At 41.6% G+C, this 20,490-nt stretch overlaps 1 protein-coding gene across 1 annotated transcript in view; it reads right to left on the reverse strand.

The window, feature by feature from the left end:
* The window catches only part of CCDC191 (coiled-coil domain containing 191), a 30,106-nt gene that overhangs the window by 3,024 nt on the left and 6,592 nt on the right, over window positions 1-20,490 (reverse strand). The window contains exons 8-16 of the mRNA XM_083612020.1: window positions 19,199-19,389; window positions 17,152-17,419; window positions 15,525-15,991; window positions 14,677-14,753; window positions 13,063-13,145; window positions 10,499-10,600; window positions 9,182-9,325; window positions 1,923-2,075; window positions 1,038-1,192 (exon numbers count right to left, since the gene is read on the reverse strand). Coding sequence (XP_083468146.1) covers window positions 1,038-1,192; window positions 1,923-2,075; window positions 9,182-9,325; window positions 10,499-10,600; window positions 13,063-13,145; window positions 14,677-14,753; window positions 15,525-15,991; window positions 17,152-17,419; window positions 19,199-19,389 — 1,640 coding nt within the window. The remainder of the gene's footprint in view (window positions 1-1,037; window positions 1,193-1,922; window positions 2,076-9,181; window positions 9,326-10,498; window positions 10,601-13,062; window positions 13,146-14,676; window positions 14,754-15,524; window positions 15,992-17,151; window positions 17,420-19,198; window positions 19,390-20,490) is intronic.

Below are 20,490 nucleotides of genomic sequence, written 5' to 3' on the forward strand. Positions count from 1 at the left end.
TAACTTTTTGTTTAGGGAAACACTTCATCTATGTAAGACTTCCATGGAAAATTAAATGTTTTTAATTTTAAAACATCAATCACTCAATTCCATTAATTGGTTACTTTTATGTTACTGTCACAATGACAGTACTTGTGACAATGAAGAGCAATCCTATATCCACTTGCGTGTAGGACTGCACAGTAGGAATATTAGTTGTGTTTGTAGGAAATGTAGACTGAGAAGCAAGTAGGATTGAGCAACACCCCAATAACGTTACTGGGGAACCAGAGGAAAAAAACTGCTTTCCTCCCTCCTCCAATGCTCCATCTCCCCTATTGACCAACTTGTGCCCAACCCACTCTGCAACTTTACTTTGTTAACATTTTCCAGCTCATCATTGCATTTATTTCTCCTATAAATTTGCTGCTTTCTCAGTCTCTTGCCTTTTGCTCTGGCTCTAAATTTTCCATTTAAGTATTTTTTTTCAAAAACCAAGCGAACTCAAGAGTCTGGTTCTTTGCTAGCTGCACTCGCATATTTTGGTCTTTGCTTTGTTCTCTCTCCTTTCAGGTCCCTGACTGGTAAGAATCAATCATATTTTTCCCTTTTGTACAATTAAGTAGCATACTAATGAAAGCATTGATGGCAGCCTCACTGTGAGTGTTCATCTTTTTTTGGAGGGTGCATTCATTGTGTAGACGAATTTATGAGAGTCTTACTCTCAGGTAATAATAATTTACTACTAATACAACAAATTATTATTAATTTTTGTTGCAATTTATTTATTTAATGAAGAGAGATTCAGTGCACCCATTTTCAAAGAAGGCGAAATACCAGAGAATGTGTCCAGGCCTGGTGGACTCAATCTCTGGACACCACTAATTTCTGGGGCTCTCACCATCTCTAAATGCTGCAACTACAAAATATGAGAATCAAGAACCGCTTTGCAATCGTTGCAACAAACAAAATGATGACAATATATGAAGGGAAAAGGGCAAATAACAATTGGAGTAAATGCAGCTCAAGTGAAACATATAGTCTATTTATATAGTCACCTGTCACTATATTGGTCTGCAGTCTTCTGCTTTCTCCAGAAAATACTCTTTTCCTCATTGAGTACATCAAACCAAGCCCAGAGGACCTTCTTCTTAAGTGAAGTTTCATGGAGCTTTTTCGCACTCTCTTCCAAAGTAGATACATAATCCTTGTACTATACAACAAACACAAGGAAAGGAGGGGAAAATAGATTACAGTACTGATATGTTTTATACAGGCACACAGCAACACAGATGGGGAGGAAAAGCAAAGGAACAGAAGGCTGAGACAAGAGTTTTGAGTGGTTTGTGTGCAGGAAAATAAGAAATGAAACTAACGTTTCAAGGATAACAATAGCAAAATGTTTTGTTCATGGTCTGGGCTCCCTGTTTTCCACTATTTCATGCAGGCACTATTGAATGTACAATTCAGTGTTGTGAGGATCTCAGTTTCCTTTTTTTTAAAAAAGGGTACAGTCCTTTCCCCTGACAAGTGTGTAGGAGAGGCAAAAACTGTGGCTCCAAACTGAGACCTGCACATTAGGAGTAGGAGAGCCACGTAGTTTTGTTCTAATGCAACTCCCAGGTACAATACAAGCACAGAGCAATGAGAGCAGGTAAAGAGACTTGGTCTTTCAAGTCCAGCATCCCATTTCCCACAGTGGTGAACCAGATGCCTTGGGAAAGCTCACAAGCAGGAGATGAGGACGATAATCACCTTATCCCACTTTTGTTCCCTAGTAACTGGTTTCCTAGTAGCTTGCCTCTGATCCTCAAGGAAACATATAACCAGCATTACCAGCAGACATCAATAAGCCTCATTCTTCATGAATCCTCTTTTAAAGCTAATAGCAAAGTCCATAGTTTATAACATTTCCATAGTAAGTAACATTTTCTCTTGCTCACCATTATCCAGTTCCTGAAGGACCTTCTGAGCAGCAGACGGGAATAAAGTCCCTCAGCCTGAGCTACTTTCCCAGCAAGGATCTCTTGCATATGATGAAGCCAGGCAAGCAGACACTTCCCTTGCAATCTAAAGCAATGATGCCTTTGTGCCACCTGAGCGCAAAGACCGAGGGAAAGAGAGAGAACCAGTTACTCCAATGATTACCGAGGGGCTACAGCTCTGCTGCAAAGTTACTCTGGCTTACTGTTAGAAGTCTCCACCATCTGTAACCTACATTTGTATTATTTCCATTCATGCTTTTCTGTTCCACTATAACTTTTCCAGAGCAAGCAACTGATCCTCTCCTTCCTTTCACTTTTACCTTGTAGTTCATCAGTATGAGTATAGCACGAGTGCTTATAACATGAGTAATACTTACAACATGATCTGGATCAGATTCACGGATCCTCCTGACCATGTGTGAATGCATATGGCCATTATTTAATTATTAACTGCAACAGAAGTGGATTTCCTGCACAAGCAGCAGGGCTTGGACTCAATGACCTTTGATCATCTCATCTACTTGAGAGTAAACCCTACTGAATTCAATAGGACTTATTCCTACAAAGACGTGATTAGAATTGTGCTGTAAACCCCGAGAGCTCAGCACAAACAGCATTAAAACCAAATCCTAATAAAGCAGTAAGCAAAATACCTACTTAAGACATTAAAATGTAATACTGGATCGACATCATTCCACATGCAAGTGATAAAAGCCAACTTGAAACAAAAAACCTGCGATTTTACAGATTCTGCTTGATAAATTTATGTGAGAAACCATCTCCGGTTAACCGGTGCACATGCTATGAGGAAAGTCACCTATAACATTATTTTTATGCATCTCTTCCTGCAGTCTCCTCCTTCCCTTTAAAGCTCCACCCCAGCTGTTCCTTTCCTCTCTCAATTTAAATCCACTGGTGCTGGATGATTTCCCACCACCTGCACACCTAGGACCCACTTTAGTTGTGACTACAATTTGTTTTAAACTGTTTTTAATGCTGTATTTTATATTGCTGCAACCTGCCCTGTTCTGGTGAACAGTGGGTATAAATCTAACAACAAGGTGCCTGACAAAGTCAGAAGAGGTACCGGGCTGAGCTCCTGCTAAGTCAAACTAAACTAGAACTGCTTCAGAAACTTGATGGCTTGATGGCGCGAATTTTGACTCTTTGATGGCAGGCAGAAGGCTGGCTGAAGATTAACCCTCAAGACATGGAGCCAACCTTCCTTTCTATTTTTTTTTTTTATAAAATTTTTATTAGGTTTTAAACACATAATAAAAGACAATACAAGACAATACATAAACAAACAAACATATAAACACGTATACTTTCTTAACATTTTTTCCTTAACCTTCTTTCGGCGACTTCCCCATACCTCCCCTTTCTGCATCCCTGTTATCAATCTTTTCAGCATCCCCTAATTTCCATATAAGACTTTCTTTAGATCTTATTTCTCATATCCAATTGCTAGTCGCTGCAATTCTGTTTTGCATTACCCAAAACATTTTAGCATTCATTAATTTTACAACAGTTCTTAAGATAGATTTTAAACTTCTTCCAATCTTCTTCCACCGTCTCTTTCCCTTGGTCGCGGATTCTGCCGGTCATCTCAGCCAGTCCCATATAGTCTATTACCTTAGTCTGCCATTCTTCCAGTGTGGGTAGTTCTTGTGTCTTCCAATACTTTGCTAATAATACTCTTGCTGCTGTTGTAGCGTACATAAAAAACGTCCTGTCTTTCCTTGACACCAATTGGCCTACCATACCCAGGAGGAAGGCTTCTGGTTTCTTCACGAACGTGCATTTAAGCACCTTTTTCATTTCATTATAAATCATTTCCCAGAAAACCTTGATCCTTGGGCACGTCCACCAAAGGTGGTAGAAAGTACCTTCAGTTTCCTTACATTTCCAACATTTATTATCGGGCATGTGATAAATTTTTGCTAGCTTGACTGGGGTCATGTACCACCTATAGATCATTTTCATGATGTTCTCTCTTAAGGCATTACATGCCGTAAACTTTATACCGGTAGTCCATAACCGTTCCCAGTCAGCAAGCATAATGTCATGGCCAATGTCTTGTGCCCATTTAATCATAGCTGATTTAACCATCTCATCCTGTGTATTCCATTTCAACAGCAAGTTATACATTCTTGACAAATTCTTAGTATTGGGTTCCAAAAGCTCTGTTTCTAATTTTGACCTCTCCACCTGGAAGCCAATTTTCCTGTCCTGTTTAAAAACTTCATTTATCTGGTGGTAATGTAGCCAGTCTCTTACTTTAGACTTCAACTTCTCATAACTCTGTAATCTCACTTTCCCCTCCTCATGTTCTATAATTTCCCAATACTTTGGCCATTTAGATTCCATATTAAGTTTTTTCACTTCCTTAGCTTCCATTGGTGACAACCACCTGGGGGTTTTGTTTTCCAGCAAATCTTTGTATCGAGTCCAAACCTTATACAATGCTTTCCTAACAATATGGTTCTTAAAACCTTGATGGATTTTTACCTTGTCATACCATATGTATGCATGCCAACCAAATCTGTTGTTAAACCCTTCCAAATCCAAAGTGTCTGTGTCTTCAAGAAGCAGCCAACTTTTCAGCCAGCAAAACGCCGCTGATTCATAGTACAGCTTTAAGTCCGGCAGGGCAAACCCCCCTCTTTCTTTTGCATCAGTTAATATCTTAAACTTTATTCTGGGCTTTTTGCCCTGCCAGACAAATCTAGATATGTCTTTTTGCCACTTCTTGAAACAATCCATTTTGTCTAAAATCTGCAATGTTTGAAACAAAAACAACATTCTAGGCAAGACATTCATCTTAATAACAGCAATACGGCCTAACAAGGAAAGTCTCAAATTTGACCATACTTCTAGGTCTTTCTTAATTTCTGTCCAGCATTTCTCATAGTTATCTTTAAAAAGATTCACATTCTTAGATGTCAAATTAATCCCCAGGTATTTCACCTTCTTTGCTATTATTAAACCAGTTTCACTCTGGAACTTTTCCCTTTCAACAGCTGTTAGATTTTTGTCCAGTACTTTCGTTTTCTGTTTGTTCAACTTAAAACCTGCTACTTGACCAAATACTTGTATTAGTTCTAAAACTCTTTTCGTACTAGTGTCTGGCTCTTGTAAGGTTAAAACTAAGTCATCTGCAAATGCTCTCAGTTTGTACTGTTTAGCTCCGACCTGAATCCCTTTAACCAGCTGGTCCTCTCTAATCATATTTAATAGAACCTCCAGGACAGATATGAAAAGTAGTGGGGATATTGGGCATCCCTGTCGTGTCCCTTTTTCAATAGCAAATTCTTCAGTGACCACATTATTTACAATCAGTTTTGCTTTTTGCTCAGAATAAATTGCACTTATACCATTTTCAAAACCTTGGCCTACCCCCATCCCTTGGAGATTCTTTTTCATAAAACTCCAAGAAATGTTGTCAAAGGCTTTCTCCGCATCCACAAATATTAATACTGCCTTAGTATTAATATTAACTTCCAATAACTCCATAATGTCTATTATATTTCTCACATTATCTGACAAATGTCTTCCTGGAAGAAAGCCCGCTTGGTCTTTATGAATCTCCCCCACCAAAACTCTTTTCAGTCTTTTTGCCAAAATATCTGCAAAGATTTTGTAATCCACATTGAGTAATGATATAGGGCGGTAGTTCTTGACCTGGTTCTTCTCCGTCTCTGTCTTTGGTATAAGCGTAATATATGCTTCTTTCCACGAATCAGGTGCCTTTTTCCCCTCCAAAATTTCGTTACAGACCTCCTTCAACGGTTGCATAAGCCATTCTTTCAAAGCTTTGTAGTATCTGGAGGTCAGTCCATCCGGTCCTGGAGATTTTCCCAATTGCATATTTTGAATGGCTCCCTCAATTTCTTGATCAGTTATCTTCTGATTCAAAATCACTTTGTCTTGTTCCGAAATTTTTTGTAATCCATATTTTTTAAGAAATTCTTCAATTTCTTTGTCGTTCACTGGCCCTTGTGCATAAAGTCTCCTGAAATAGCTCTGAAAACAGTTTCTAATCTCATTAGGTTTATAAATGTTTTTTCCTTCAACTTCTAAGTTGGTAACCGTATTCTGCTTTTGTCTCTTCTTCAGCTGCCATGCCAAAAGTTTCCCACATTTGTCTGCCGATTCGAATGTCTTTTGTCTCATTTGTTTTATTTTCCATTCAATCTCTTGATTCATCAATTCCATATATTGTCTCTGATAAAACTTGATTTCCCTCAGGATTTCATGAGACTTTGGTTTAGATCTCAGTCTTTTTTCTCCTTCTTTTATCTTATCCATGATCTTGTCCTTTCTCTCATTCTGTCTCTTCCTTTTTACGGCATTCTGTTGTATTAAAAATCCTCTCATGACAGCTTTACTTGCGTCCCAAACCACTCTTTTTTCCACTTCTGTTCTCAGATTTATCTCAAAGTAGTCTTTAACTGCCTTCTGGGCCTTTTTATATACCTCTTCATCTCTAAATAGGGAGTCATTCATCCTCCATCTAAAGGAACCAGCTGTTGTTGAGTTCATTTCCATCTTTACAGCGTTATGGTCGGAGCAAGTCTTTGGGCAGATTTCCACTTTCTTGACCTTTGATGCCATCCCACTAGTTATCCATATTTGGTCAATTCTTGTCCATGTCATTTTTGCTTCAGAGAAGAAGGTTCCCTCTCTCTCTAGAGGGTTCCTTGTTCTCCAAATGTCAATCAGATTTATATTGTCAGTCATTTCAAAAAATGTCTTAGGTAATCTCCCGTCCTTGGAGATCACCTGTTTTTGTGCTTTGTCCATATTTGTAGAGACCACTCCATTCATATCTCCCATTAAAATTACATTGTAATCCAGAAAGTCTGTTAATGTCTCATGCAATTTCTTAAAAAATTCCGACTTCCCTTCGTTTGGTGCATAGACTCCTATTATCAATAATTTTTCTCCTTGTATTCGAATTTCAATTGCTATATACCTTCCTTGTTCATCTTTGAATATTAATTTCGGGGCCAACTTCTCCTTTGCATAAATCACCACTCCTCTTTTCTTCACTTTATCCGATGAGATAAATTCTTGTCCTAATCTTTTGTTGATAAGTAATTTTCGATGTAACCTAGTCACATGGGTTTCCTGTAAACAAATCAAGTCCAATTGTTCTTTTTTCAAAATGTGGAAGACTTCTCGTCTCTTTCTAGGAAGGTTTAAGCCATTACAATTCCAACTTAAGAATTTCAAAGACATCTTGTTATTTATTCAGTTGCCCCTCCAACGGCTCCAAGGAGATCTTCTGTTGATTTTCTAGCTCCAAAAGATAAATTCGAAATGTCTGGTAGGTTTTCTAGGTCCGTAGGTTCCGCCGTTTCCTTAAGAAGGTCCTCCTCGTTTCTTGTCAGGAACTGTTCTTTGTCTTGCACTGTCTTTATCTTAATTTTCTTTCCTTTGTAGTTAAACGACAGACCTTGTGGGAACTCCCATCTAAATAGTATGTTGTTCTTTCTCAATAGGGTGACCAAGTCCTTATAGTGGGTCCTCGCTTCCAAAATATTTTTAGGAATGTCTTTAAAAATCTGCACACGTGAGTCTCCAATTTCAAGGGCTGTATGGAAATGCAGATTCAATATCTTATCTCTCTCCTCCTGAGATCTCAGAGTTATAAGGCAATCTCTTGGGCTCTTTCTGTTCTGTCTCCTTCCCAGTCTGAAAGCAGTTGTTATCTTAAATTCCTCCTCTTTCAAGCTGTCCTGCCAAAATTCCAGAAATTCTTTTGTCAAATATTCTATCAAGTTGTCCTTTTCATTTTCTGGAATCGATCTCAGTCTTAAATTTTTATTTTTTCTCTGTAGTTCCAGTAGAGACAGAGCAGCCTCATGTTCTTCCAGCTTTTTACAGACTGGTACTATCTGTTCCTGTGTATTTCCTGCAGAAAGTTTTGCTTCCTCTGCCGAAACTTTTGCCTCCTCTGCAATCTTTCTAGTTATCTCATTCTCTTGAACTAATTTATTTATAGTCTCTGTATTCAAATCCAATTTTGTTGACAATTGATTCAGCTGTTTGGAGTTTTCAGTGCTCTGCTTTGTTAGCACTTCTAGAGTTTCATTTATTTTGACTAATGCTTTGGTTATTGTTACTGTATCCATGGAAGGAGCTGCAGGTGGTACAATTGAGCCTCTTCTTTTTTGTTCAGCTTTGCTTTTGGCCCTTGTTGTTCTCTCCTCTATTGGGCCACTCATATCCCAAGGTCTTTCCCACGGGAATCACTTTCAGGTGGAAAATTCCACAAGTCTGTTTCTTACAGTAAATAGTAGTAGTTATTTCCCTTTAGCCTCCAGATGGAGCAGTTCAAAATTTCCAGTGCAAAGTAACAAAGTTCCCTTCCCAAGCAAACAAAGGTAGCAACCAAATGTCCTATATTCTTCTAAGTAGCCAAGTTGTATCTTTCCAAAGTATCTTTCCAAAATTCCAAACTTCTGTCAAATCAAGTCTTTAGTTGTAATCCAGCAGAACACCTACTTTGTAGCAAGTCTCAAATGACAGCTCTCAGTCCCGGTAGCTCACTCCCAGGCAGTCCTCCCCAAGGGTTTAAAGCGGCAGAACTTTCCCTTCCAAGCCTCTCTCGTGCAGGCAAAACAGTTCATAAATCTTCCCCCCCTGCCCCTGCTTGCTAAGGGGGGAGCTGGGTCCGATGCCTGGGTCCTTCACTTTTAAAGCCTTTCTGACAATTGCAGCTTCCTATTTCGATGCTTTATTTACATGCAGTCCGGAGAAGGCAGACTTCCTTATTTTAAACCTTCTCCGCTTTCAGCCAATTTACGATTATTTCCTTGTAAATTTGTTGCTCAATCTTACTCACGGTAGTCCAATTTGTAATCCAAATGTCAGGAAGAAGTCGGCGCTCTCCGTCAATGGCGACGCGGCTTCACTTCACGGGCTGGGTAGCGGCTCTCAGCCCAGCGCTCCCCCGCTGCCACTCCGGAGCCTTTAAAAAGGCTCCCTTGCGATAAAGAGGGGCGCTTTAGGTGCCCACCGAGCCTCCTTGCTCTCAGGCTTCTGCGCCTGAGATTTTAGGGGTCCCCGCTTCGCCGTAGCGGTCGGACCCGAACCCGTGAAGAGCCTCCCTGAGCGAAGCTCAGCGAGAGGCGGCCATTAGCGCTGGCGCCAACCGGAAGTCTCGCCAACCTTCCTTTCTAGACGCCCACTTTTACTCCAGTGCTTACCACCATATTTTCCTGAGTTTGCTGTATTAGTCTTTTCCAGGGCTCCAGCCCCTGCTTCTTCAGCAGGAACCTATCATAATGTTCCTTCGCTTTTGATAAGAGCTGCTGCTCCCGCTCCAGCCTCCTTTGTTTTTCCAATTCTTTCTGCAATTAAGGATACATAAGAGATCAATTCCTGGAGTAAGAATACCTTGTAAAAAACGTCCACTACTTTTAATTTGGGCTTGCAACTAATTATTAGTGTAATAATGGAGTTGCTGTTAGGAGGCTTTTCCAGACACAATCTTTTTGCTGGGCACACAGCATAGAATCATTAAAGTGCTCAATTGATGTTGACCCAGAAATCATCCCCATTATAATCCTTTCCCAATACTAAGAGCACTTACCTGTAAGTTACCAGTGAACAGCAATTCTCACCACGGCATGTGCAATTATTGCATATTTTTATGCAGGGATGGAAACCATTTTCCACCAGTTTTTCATCTTTTTTTTGTGAGACTGGGCTCACGCCCTAATCCGCGCTTGAACTCTTAGCTGGTGTCAGGGGTTGGCATTATTTGACACTTGTCAAAGCCCAAACTCTAGCAGGCGGACCATTCGCACCCTTGAAGGCCCTGATTCTGCAGCTTTCCCCTCTTCCTCATGGTTTCCTTGCCCTCTCAAAGCACAAGTACAGGAACAAAATCATGAAGCAGCAGCAGAATCCACCTCCACTTGCCTACTCCTCTCCTCCTCCTGGGCAATGGTGTGGATTGCGCCCAGAGGAAAAGGGTAAATGAATGGGAAATGGTGAAGGGCCCACTCAGAGAGGTATCTTTCACAAGGCCTCTCCAAAAACCTGGAGCTTGCACTGCTTGAGCCCTAACCTACTGCCTGGCATCCTTGAAGCAAGGTTATACCACCACCACCAACACAATGCTAGCCCTTCTACAAGAGGTCATGGTTATCACTTCAAACAGTGATCAATAGTACAGCTCTGCAAGAGGACTGTTTATAAAATGGCATTCCCCCCCCCACCTCTGAACAGTCCTTTGCATTTACAGGCTGCCTTCTCCCACTTATTCCAAAGTGGCACAAAACAGCCATCAAGTGCTGGAACTGGGAGAAGCAAGCAGTGGTGTAGCGTGGGTTGTCAGCACCCGGGGCAAGGCAAGTAATTTGCGCCCCCTAACCCGTGGATTTGCGCCCCCTAACCCGTGGATTTGCGCCCCCTAACCCATGGATTTGCCCTAACCCCAGATGTTGCGCCCGGTGCGGCCCGCCCCCCCTGCACCCCCCACGCTACGCCACTGGAAGCAAGCGCAATATTCTGCTCACCACTTTCTGCAGTCTTCGCTCCTCTTGCCTCTTCTGCAACTGAGCCTCCTTCTTTGCTGCTTCTTGCCTCTGACGTTCTTCTTCCTCGGCTTGCATCCGGGCCTAAAAATAGATAGAATGGAGCACTAGTTCACTTACCATGAATGGGCCCTTCTGGGCTGGCATAATGACACACCCGCTTGATGGGCTGTGCCAATCCACCCAGGCAGGGACCATGTGACTTGAAGCTTTAATATGTCATCTTCCCTCTGGTTTCCCCTCCAGCTTCTCCATCTGTGAGAAAGCTGCCATTAAGTAAGATCCAAGTAAGAAGTATGGACAGAAAATTAATAAGAACATCAAGAAACACCCACACCACTAAGTGCAATCTGTTCCCAGTGGAATGAGAAAATGAGAGGAGGCCTTGCGCTGGACATCTCACCATAGCTGTCAACTTTTCCCTTTTCTTGCAAGGAATCCTATACGGAATAAGGGAACTTCCCTTTAAAAAAGGGAACCGTTGACAGCTATGCATCTCACTATGCCAGCCAATCACCTGACACAATTAACCAGAGTCTAAAATGGTGCTTGAGTTTTGAGCGACTAGACTGAACCACACTGGGTCATAAGGAGTGACCCCAAAGAGAGGAACTGCTCTTTAGAGACAGAAGAAATTAAGGCCTGCAAAGCAAGTAGGGGGTGATCTCGCGCTGAACCCTAGGCCAGCAGTGGGAGGGAGCATAAGTAGACCCTGTTGCCAGGGAGAGTTCTGCTTCCTGGGTCTGGAGCCTTGAGAAGAAGCTGAACCTCTTGAGTGAGGACACTTAGCAGCCTTTTCAGTCTTTTTCTAGTCTTCCTTCTGTGGTACAGAAAAAGGACAATTGCCTAGAGCACCTTTTGTGCCTAAGATAGTTTCTGAATTTTATTCCACTGAAATAATAGCCAGCAACAAATAAAAGCCCCAAATAATTTATTTTGGAAAAAGGAGAGGCATCTGCAGAGATGTTGGAAACCTGTGCTATTACGACTGGCTGGCTTTGACTGAACAACAGAAACAGAAATCACTGAACTTACTGGGCCATTTGAGGACCTCTGGTAAATAGCTGACATAGCAATCCATGCCATTTAAAGAAAGTGGCCTCTGCTCCATGAGTGGAAAATTGTGTTTTCACGTGGTAGGAGAATTGGCTGTTTTATACCCTCCTAGGTGGTGGGACAACAGCTAAGGCGGGGAGCAGCGGAACTTGCCTCTTTTGTCTGTTGAGTGACTTTCCTTCCAGTTGTGAAGAGCGGCTCTACAACTCATGGCAGGGAGTCGCTAAGTCTACCTGAAGAATCGCTCTTGGTACAGAGGAGCCACAGGAGGCAGCTTTGTGGCAGGCAGCATTTAAGTGCTGGAATGCTGAGCAGAGGCTTTGTTGGTTCTTAGCAGCAATTCAGCTTGAAGCAGTTCTCTCAAAATGAGAGGCTTCCCCCCCCCCCCCGGCTGACTCCACTTGCAGGCACCACAGCAGCAGAAAGAATGAAGTTGAGAGGAGTGGGGGTGCCGGGAGGTAAGGAATTTTTAAATTTTATTAAGCAAGCCACACAGCTTAAAAAGGGAACGCTGAGGGAAACAATGAAGTGCGAGGCAGAAGTAGGAGAGAGGGGGGGCTGCACAAATCTGCTTGGGGGAAGGCAGAGATGAGGGAAACTAGGAGGAGGAAAGATGATATATTAAGTCACATGATCCCTGCCTAGGCAAATGGGGACATACAACCCTCAAGCAGATGTCTCACATGCTGGTCTGAGGAGAATAAAGTAATCTAAATATATCTTATTTAGATCTCACCCATCCCCACCTCTCCCAGGAAGGGCAGACTCCTCCCCACCCCAGCAGGAAGAGGCTGCATGGGAGGAAAGCATATGGGGATGACTTTCTTTGTGTGCCTTCTCATTCACAACGGTACCCCAACCCATCAAAAGCCTTCCCAGCACAATATTTGATATTGAGGGGCTCTGTGTGTGTAAGTGTAAAGAACTCGTCACCATCATGTGGGCCCTGTGGAAAGCCTTGAGGGCCATGGATTGCTCACTTTGCTATATACAGTCAGTGCCCCAGGGCTATTAAGTTATGATACGCACAGGAACAGGATAGGATAAATTATGTACGATACATTCCTTGCATCAGACTGATGCATGCTTCGGTTTCTCAGAATAATGGCTAGACAGCAGTCTCAACAGTTGTTAGCCACAACAACGAGATGTTCAGAGATTGGATATTTCTAAGGTGTTAGGGACAAAGAAGAGGACAGAGTGATCACTATCCTGTTTCTCAGAGGCATCTGGTTGATCACTTTTGGAGACAGAATATAGAACTAAATAAACTAGATGGACTTTCGTCAGACCCAGCAGGTCAGTTCTTATATTGCTATGGAGCATATCAATTTCAGTCCTTGTGTGCTTTAAATTCACTTGATTTTCATTTTTAAATAACAAATTGGACTTGGCCTTTTGATTTAGCAGCATGTTGATTAAAAAAACCAACCAACAAACATGTATTGATGTTGCACTCTTGGTTTAAGCCAGCATTCAACTTTACTTACCAACTTCTCCTCTTCTCGTTTTTTCTTTGCTTCTTCCAGTTCCCTTCTCCTTTCTGCACGCTGAATTGCTCTTTCCTCCATGGCTAAAATTTGCACAATAAGGAGTACAACAATTAGAACAAGTGAAGCACAGTGACATAAAGAATGCAGAGTTCCATTTACAAAATTGTGTCTGACTTGACCTGGTAATATCACAGGAAGGAAAGTAAGAACTGCCATGTTGTTTCATCTAGCTCTAATTTGTCCTCAATGGCAACCTGTAAAATTAGCTGTTAGATTTATTTTGTTGGGAACCTCTTAAAACTTAACAAATATTTTTATTTTAAAGAACAGACGGAATAGTAAGAAGTGGTTTATATGCATATATCCTCCTCTATATATTTCTATAATTTATATGTTGTATGACAAATTTCACTATGTATTATGCATGTGTACACTCAATTCTATTTAAATTTATTTATTTTTCCTAAAAAAGCAAAAATAAATGGCTGTAGCTCACCATGTTCCCCTGGCTTTGAAGAATTTGTCTCCCTCTTCTACATTTTCCCTTTCCTACTCCTTGTATGTCTTCTGTTTTTAGTTTCCACGTCCGATGGGCAGAGCCTGTCTCCCCACACTTTTCTTTTTACTGATGTGAACCACTTTCAGAATGAGTAATTGTAAATAATAGTAGTAAATGAATAAAAACACTCAGCCCCCATGTGTCGTATGTTGCTCAAAGCCAAGTGTCATATGTTGAAAGCAAAATGCCTCCAGTAAACATGTTCCATATGTGTGTTGAACAATCTGCAAGCCTAGTTCAACAGCTGTGCACAAGCTCCAGGAAGTCACAGTTAACCCTTGCTTCCCATTACATGCATACTGGGAACTACAGTTTATGGCTTCTGAACAAGCCAGGACTTGTAAGCCAGCTTCAAATATGGTTTCACATTCTGGCTTCTTTGGAACCAAAGTTCCCAACTGCACATAACAATTGGTTAACTGTGGCTTCCAAGTTCTGCTTCTCCACAGTGAGGACTGAAGGAACAGTATGCATGTGCACAGAACTAAATCTGATCGTGTGAATATGACCCTTGAGACTCACCATGTCTGGGTTCAAACAAGTGCTGGGCTGTGTTAAGTTATGATCAAGTATGTAGGGCCCTGAGACCCGTGAAATGGTGGTGTTTAAATGGTGGTATTTTCTCCGTAACTACAGGTTTCATCTGTTACTACACTTTCCCCTAAGTATCCAAAGAAGAGGCTCCATCAAGTATAGAAGGAGAATCTACATCATGGGTAGGCAAACTAAGGCCCAGTGGCCGGATCTGGCCCAGTCACCTTCTAAATCCGGCCCGCGGACGGTCCGGGAATCAGCGTGTTTTTACATGAGTAGAATGTGTCCTTTTATTTAAAATGCATCTCTGGGTTATTTGTGGGGCCTGCCTGGTGTTTTTACATGAGTAGAATGTGTGCTTTTATTTAAAATGCATCTCTGAGTTATTTGCGGAGCATAGGAATTTGTTCATTTTCCCCCTCCAAAATATAGTCCGCCCCCCCACAAGGTCTGAGGGACAGTGGACTGGCCCCCTGCTGAAAAAGTTTGCTGACTCCTGATCTACATCAAGAATATACCTTTGAGTAAGGGATGTGGTGTGGATAGCACTTTCAGGCTCCTCTTGCTTTGGATAGCTGGCTGGTAATTTTCTAATCTGAAAGAAAGTGAAAAATGAATGGACATGACCAATTTAAATGACCCTACTCTGACTAAAACTTAGCTGAGTATCACCCAATAGATCAATGGGCTGAATGACAGGACTCAATACCCTATTTATCCTGCCTTTGTACAGCAGTGGCATCATTTCATGCAGCAAACCTAAGAACAAGCTTTGGTTACAGCTTGTGATTTTTCTAGAGTGAGGCAAACCATAAGGCCAGGGTTCAGATGACATCTTAAGCCAAACTATAGCTTGGCTCATAGCAAAGCAGCAGGAGAAGAGGAGGAGTAAAGCAGCCATGATCTCCTCTCTGGAAACCAGTGTTCATGCTAAACAGTAACTTGGCTTAGTGTTATTTGTGAACCAGCGCACTACGTAGAACAAGAAAGAACGATAAGTAGTCTTAAATGGGGAGACACTCTCCCATCTCACTCTGTAATGCAAAACAGCAATACACGTGGGCTTTGCTAATGTATGCCTCTTCATAATTTGTAAAGTACGCAGAGATCTTTCAAAGGAGTCTGCTATTTACAGCATTATAATCCTATACTAAAGCTATTATTAGGGGAAGGAATCAATTAACACTACTCAAATAATAACAGAGGAAGAGAGAAGGATCAACCTGCATCATATTTGGCCATTTCACTCCCTAATGAGCTATCAGATATGTTTAGAAACATCATGGTATTGTCTCAAAGGCCGCTGTCCTAACAGGACATTGTGTAGCCATCAGATAATTGGATCTTTGTACTCTTAGCTCTGTACCTTAAAGACACTGTATTCCTGTAACTTAATTGGCTCTCTCTCAACTGCTTTCCTTCCCTAGTTTTTGGTGCCTGGTTGTTAAGTGCCTTGGTAACTGCCGTGGCTTGTTCAGCTTCCTCCTTGGCCTTCTGTAGCCTCTCATTTTCCTGAAGTCTAAGGATTAGTTCTTCCTGCTCTTTGAGCTGTCGTTTCTGCTCTTCAATCAGCTGCTGCTGGAAGGCATGGCGGTGCTCCAGGGGACCCCTTAAGACAGAGGACATTTTTTGTTTTGGTGGTTCAAGATGCTGCAAGGAACTTCTTGCTTGGTTACCAAACACTGCTCGATCTTGAGCATTCAAAGCAGCATGCTTCAGGGTGACTTGCCATGCCCATTTTGGCTGCTTTGGAGAATGAAGATCACGTTTTTGACTTGTCTCTGGAGAGCAAGAGTTTGCTCTTTCTACATTTGCCATTCTGGGATCATCCACCTGGAAAGGGAGGATAAAGCCTACGTTAATTATAAAAATTAAGGTCTCAGTTCTCATTGAACAAACGTTTGTTATAGGGACGCAGGTGGCGCTGTGGGTAAAACCTCAGTGCCTAGGACTTGCCGATCGCATGGTCGGCGGTTCGAATCCCCGCGGCGGGGTGAGCTCCCGTCTTTCGGTCCCAGCTCCTGCCCACCTAGCAGTTCGAAAGCACCCCTAAGTGCAAGTAGATAAATAGGTACCGCTTTATAGCGGGAAGGTAAACGGCGTTTCCGTGTGCTGCGCTGGTGCTGGCTCGCCAGAGCAGCTTTGTCACGCTGGCCACGTGACCCGGAAGTGTCTCCGGACAGCGCTGGCCCCCGGCCTCTTAAGTGAGATGGGCGCACAACCCTAGAGTCGGACACGACTGGCCCATACGGGAGGGGTACCTTTACCTTTACCTTTACCTTGTTATATGTTATATGAAGCTGCAACTACTTCCATAGCAGCTGATTCCATAGCCTGTCATCTCCTAGAGAAATATTATTCCTTCATGGTGTTTAGAAAACCAAGTTTCCCACAGTCATTTGCCTACAAAGACAGGAAAATTCTTGAAAACCTAAAAGATGGAAGACTGGGACCCTAAAGAATAGTCAGCAATGGCAGAAAGCATGTGTATTTATTCGCTCCATGGTTGTTTTGAGAACTTCCAATAAATGCTCATTGAGGAATACACAACACACAAGTCCTCCTAGTGCACCAGACACAACTCCCTTTGATATTATACCAAGTTTGTCTTTACCTGCAATGCCTGCAATCTGTTCCTAGTTATTGTTTTTCGGGTGGGGGTGAAAGAGGATGCAGGAGAAGAATCTTGCTAACACACCTCTGGCCTACTTGTGAGTTCTGCATTTTGTAACTATTGTTATTAACTATTTACTGAGCCTACTAGGTATGCATACCGGAGAATCTATTTACTTTCATAAGAAAGGGGGGAGGTGTAACTTTCCTGTGTTCGTAAAACTGCTCTGGAGACTTTGTGTTTGCCTCAGGCTGCTTGTCTGTGACTTGGCCCCCAAGAAATTCTGCACCATAGGGGGTGTGTATTAGTTCCATAGGAAGGAGGTTCCACACTATGAGAGTAATGATGATGAGGTATGTGTTTGTGAGAGAAAAAGCACAATGCAAAACCAGTCTACCTCTGTAGGATTCACGGGTTGATCCCAAGCTTCTTTTGACTCATGAGTTCTCTTGGCATCCTGGGAGCCGTCTGTAGCAAGTTTCCCCAGTGCCACTTCCTCTAACAGCTTTGCCATTTTCCTCCTTGTATCCTCTTTTTTCAATTGTAGTTCTCTCTTTTCCACCTCCATTCGGCTCCAGCAATGCCATTCGGTAAAATAACGGTGCAAAATGCACTTCCGATTAAACTCTATAGCCAACTGTTTCCCCCTAAAAATAAATGTTCATTAAAATCAATTGCAAATTCCACAGATTAGGAGGATGTGTGTCTACCTCACTCTATTTTAGAATTTCAGTATAGATTTTAGAATGGTTGACAATTGATTGTATTACTACTGCTATAAAAAGGCGCGTTAGCCAATATAGGCTTATATTATAAAATATAGTATAAACACCAACAACTGGGAAACACTGGCTTGCTAGTGCTCCGATTGGAGAACAGCCTTTACCAAAGGTGTCATGGGATTTGAAGACGCTTGAACTCAGGACGAAAGGGAGAAACACGCTAAGAGGAAGGCATGCTTGGCAAACCCTCACCATGATCAACCTATGTTCCTGCTGTGGAAGGACGTATGAATCCAGAATTGGCCTCCACAGTCACTTATGTTAATAGAAGACAATGTTACTCGGCTACAAGTGATCACCAAGGAAAGAAGAATATTATTGCTTGGTGTGGTTGTTTTTTTAAAAAATACAATTACTTCTTACTAACTACTTAATATATTTTCCTGCTTGTTTTGCAATCTCTGTTACAATCAGAGGCTGCTGCTAATAAGAGCTGTATCAGCAGTATATTCCCCAGTTAAGGCATTAGGCCAAAGGTGGCAGATGTAAAGTATGCAACCCGACAAAGCTTTTCTTCATAATGACCAGCAGCACTGTAAGCCTGAGTGGCCCAGATCAGATGCACTTTGTCTATCTCTTGTTAAGTTAATGGATTCCTAATTTAGTTTCTGGGACAATCAATGGAACAATAATTTCATCCATTATAGATTTGACTTATCAAGACTTTGAGATCATGTTCATGTCAGAAGGCCAAAGAAGAACAGGGAAAACTAGAACTGAATAATATTTATCAGAAGTCTTTTTGGGCTTGTTAAAGGAGCAACAGGAAAGCGAGGCCTTTCTTTTTAAGCAGATATCAAACACTGCAACTACATTTTACTCAGAGACCTTTTGAAATTAATGGACTTAACTTAGTCATGCTCATTAATTTCATTGACTCTTACTACAATTTAGTTGAGTACCACTCCATATTTCCCTGTGTCCACCTCTCTCTCCTTCCTCTTTTGTTTTCCCCTAGGAAAGTCAGGCCTCCCCGTCTGGCCTGCAACATGGTTTGTCTCAAACTACACAACCTTGTCCATCACCCAACGCTGCATGATGTCATCAGGCATAAGACAGGTAAAAACTGTGGCACCAAACTCAAAAGGAAGGCTCAGGAGTACACACTAGGTGAGTTCCTGGTTCTTCCTTTGCAGCCGAGACTTGAATTCCTTTTGAATTCAAGCCATGGGTTCAAAGGAAGCCTACTCCTTTGCAGTTCAAGCAGTAACTGCGAAGGAAGAACCAGGAGAGCACCTTGAAGTTTCAATCAGCTGATGTGACTGACAAGTGGGTAGCCCCACCCACCTGTCAAAGGGGCCATGGAGAGTTAGCCACTTCTGGAATTGGCCAGATCCAGTCCCACACCCCTGTCATATTTCAAATGTTAATGCCACACACAATGGTGGTGCTATAGAAAATAAGATTGAGCCAATCTTTTCATGAATCAACGAGGAGCCAAAGAGGCTAAAAGCATGCCATTTTACTGTCTCCAACATTCATCCTCTTGTTGGTTGTTTTGCTTTTAAAGAGATCATTATTTTACCATTTTGGTTCAGGCACAAAAATGTAAATGGCTGGAACTGGTCCCTAAAACAGCAGCAGATATTTTACTCATACTATCAACATCCTGTGGGGGGGAGGGGAAGGGTTAAATGCTGCTACCTGTTCTGATTGCGAAGCTGGTTCTCCAGTTTTTTAGTCTCCTGCTCTAACTTCTGAGACCATGTGTAATCTCTCCAGGCTCGCAAGGTCTTCAGCTGGCACTTCCAGTCAGCAAGGGCCCTTGCTTTTCCCATCTTAATTCTGAGATCCAGAATAAGCTTGTACCAGGCAGAGAAATACTTCCGTAGGCACTGCATTGGGGATGGTTATGAAATCAAGTAACTATATGATAGCTTTCCTCTTTCAACAAACCTTCTAAGTGGAGATCTTTATCGCAGTTGGCATCAGTACTGGATTTGAAATCGTTTTTATAGAATCAGAGAATTGTAGAGCTAGAAGGGACGCAGAGGCTCATCTAGCCTGCTCCTTTGAAATGCAGGAATCTCAACTAGATCATACAATTTTTTATATGTTTCAATTCCATTGCAAAAATTGCTTTGAGGTGCTTCGTGGGAGACTAATGACAAATGAAGTAATAATGTTCCATCACATCTACTGTTCTGATCCTATCATCTCCTATTTTCTTTATATTTTTAGTCTTCAGAGTTTTGCTGACAATAGAAGGTTGATTAACAGGAAAACAAACTTCTCTTTTCACACTTTGCCTTCAGAACTGACTTTAGCTTTTACCTTTTCTAGAATACCTCTCTGTGTTACAGAACCAAAGGATTCTTATTTTCTCTCCCAAATTCACTTGTTATAATTTCTCCCTTATTAAAAAAACCCAAATTGAAAGAACTTTAGAATTTTTTAGAACAAATCTACTGCCTACTTCTTCAACTTCCAGTACTATTACATGTGTTTTTCTCAAGTATCATCACAATTCCACATATCACTTATACTGTTCTATAGGAAATTGCATTTAACTGCATTTAAATTATTCTTATTATTTAAATAATGCTTTAGGGGCTGGCTGCTTGGCTCAATAATTTATTTGCTATTTTCTTCTTTATTACAATCTAAAACACAACATTAGCTACCGTGGACATTTTTTGGAAAGGCTCAGTATGATGTTTTTACTAAATAAATTGCAGCAGCCTCATAAGGCACACAGTTAGGAGTCACTAATTGGTGTGCACTGGCCTTCAAGAAAGTAAAAGCAGAACAAGTATTATTCCCAAATAGCAATTTACAGTACAATCCTATGCATTTGTATTAAGAAGGAAGTCTTACTATATTTCAATGAGATTTACTCCCTAATAAGCGAGTTTAAGATTGCAGCTTTGGTCTGTTGTTATGCATTCTCCCCTATTTACTGTTCTAGCCTTCTCTTTAAGTGCACAAACAAATGA

Source organism: Podarcis filfolensis (assembly GCF_964270895.1).
Source record: "Podarcis filfolensis genome assembly, chromosome: 4".
Taxonomy (NCBI): domain Eukaryota; kingdom Metazoa; phylum Chordata; class Lepidosauria; order Squamata; family Lacertidae; genus Podarcis; species Podarcis filfolensis.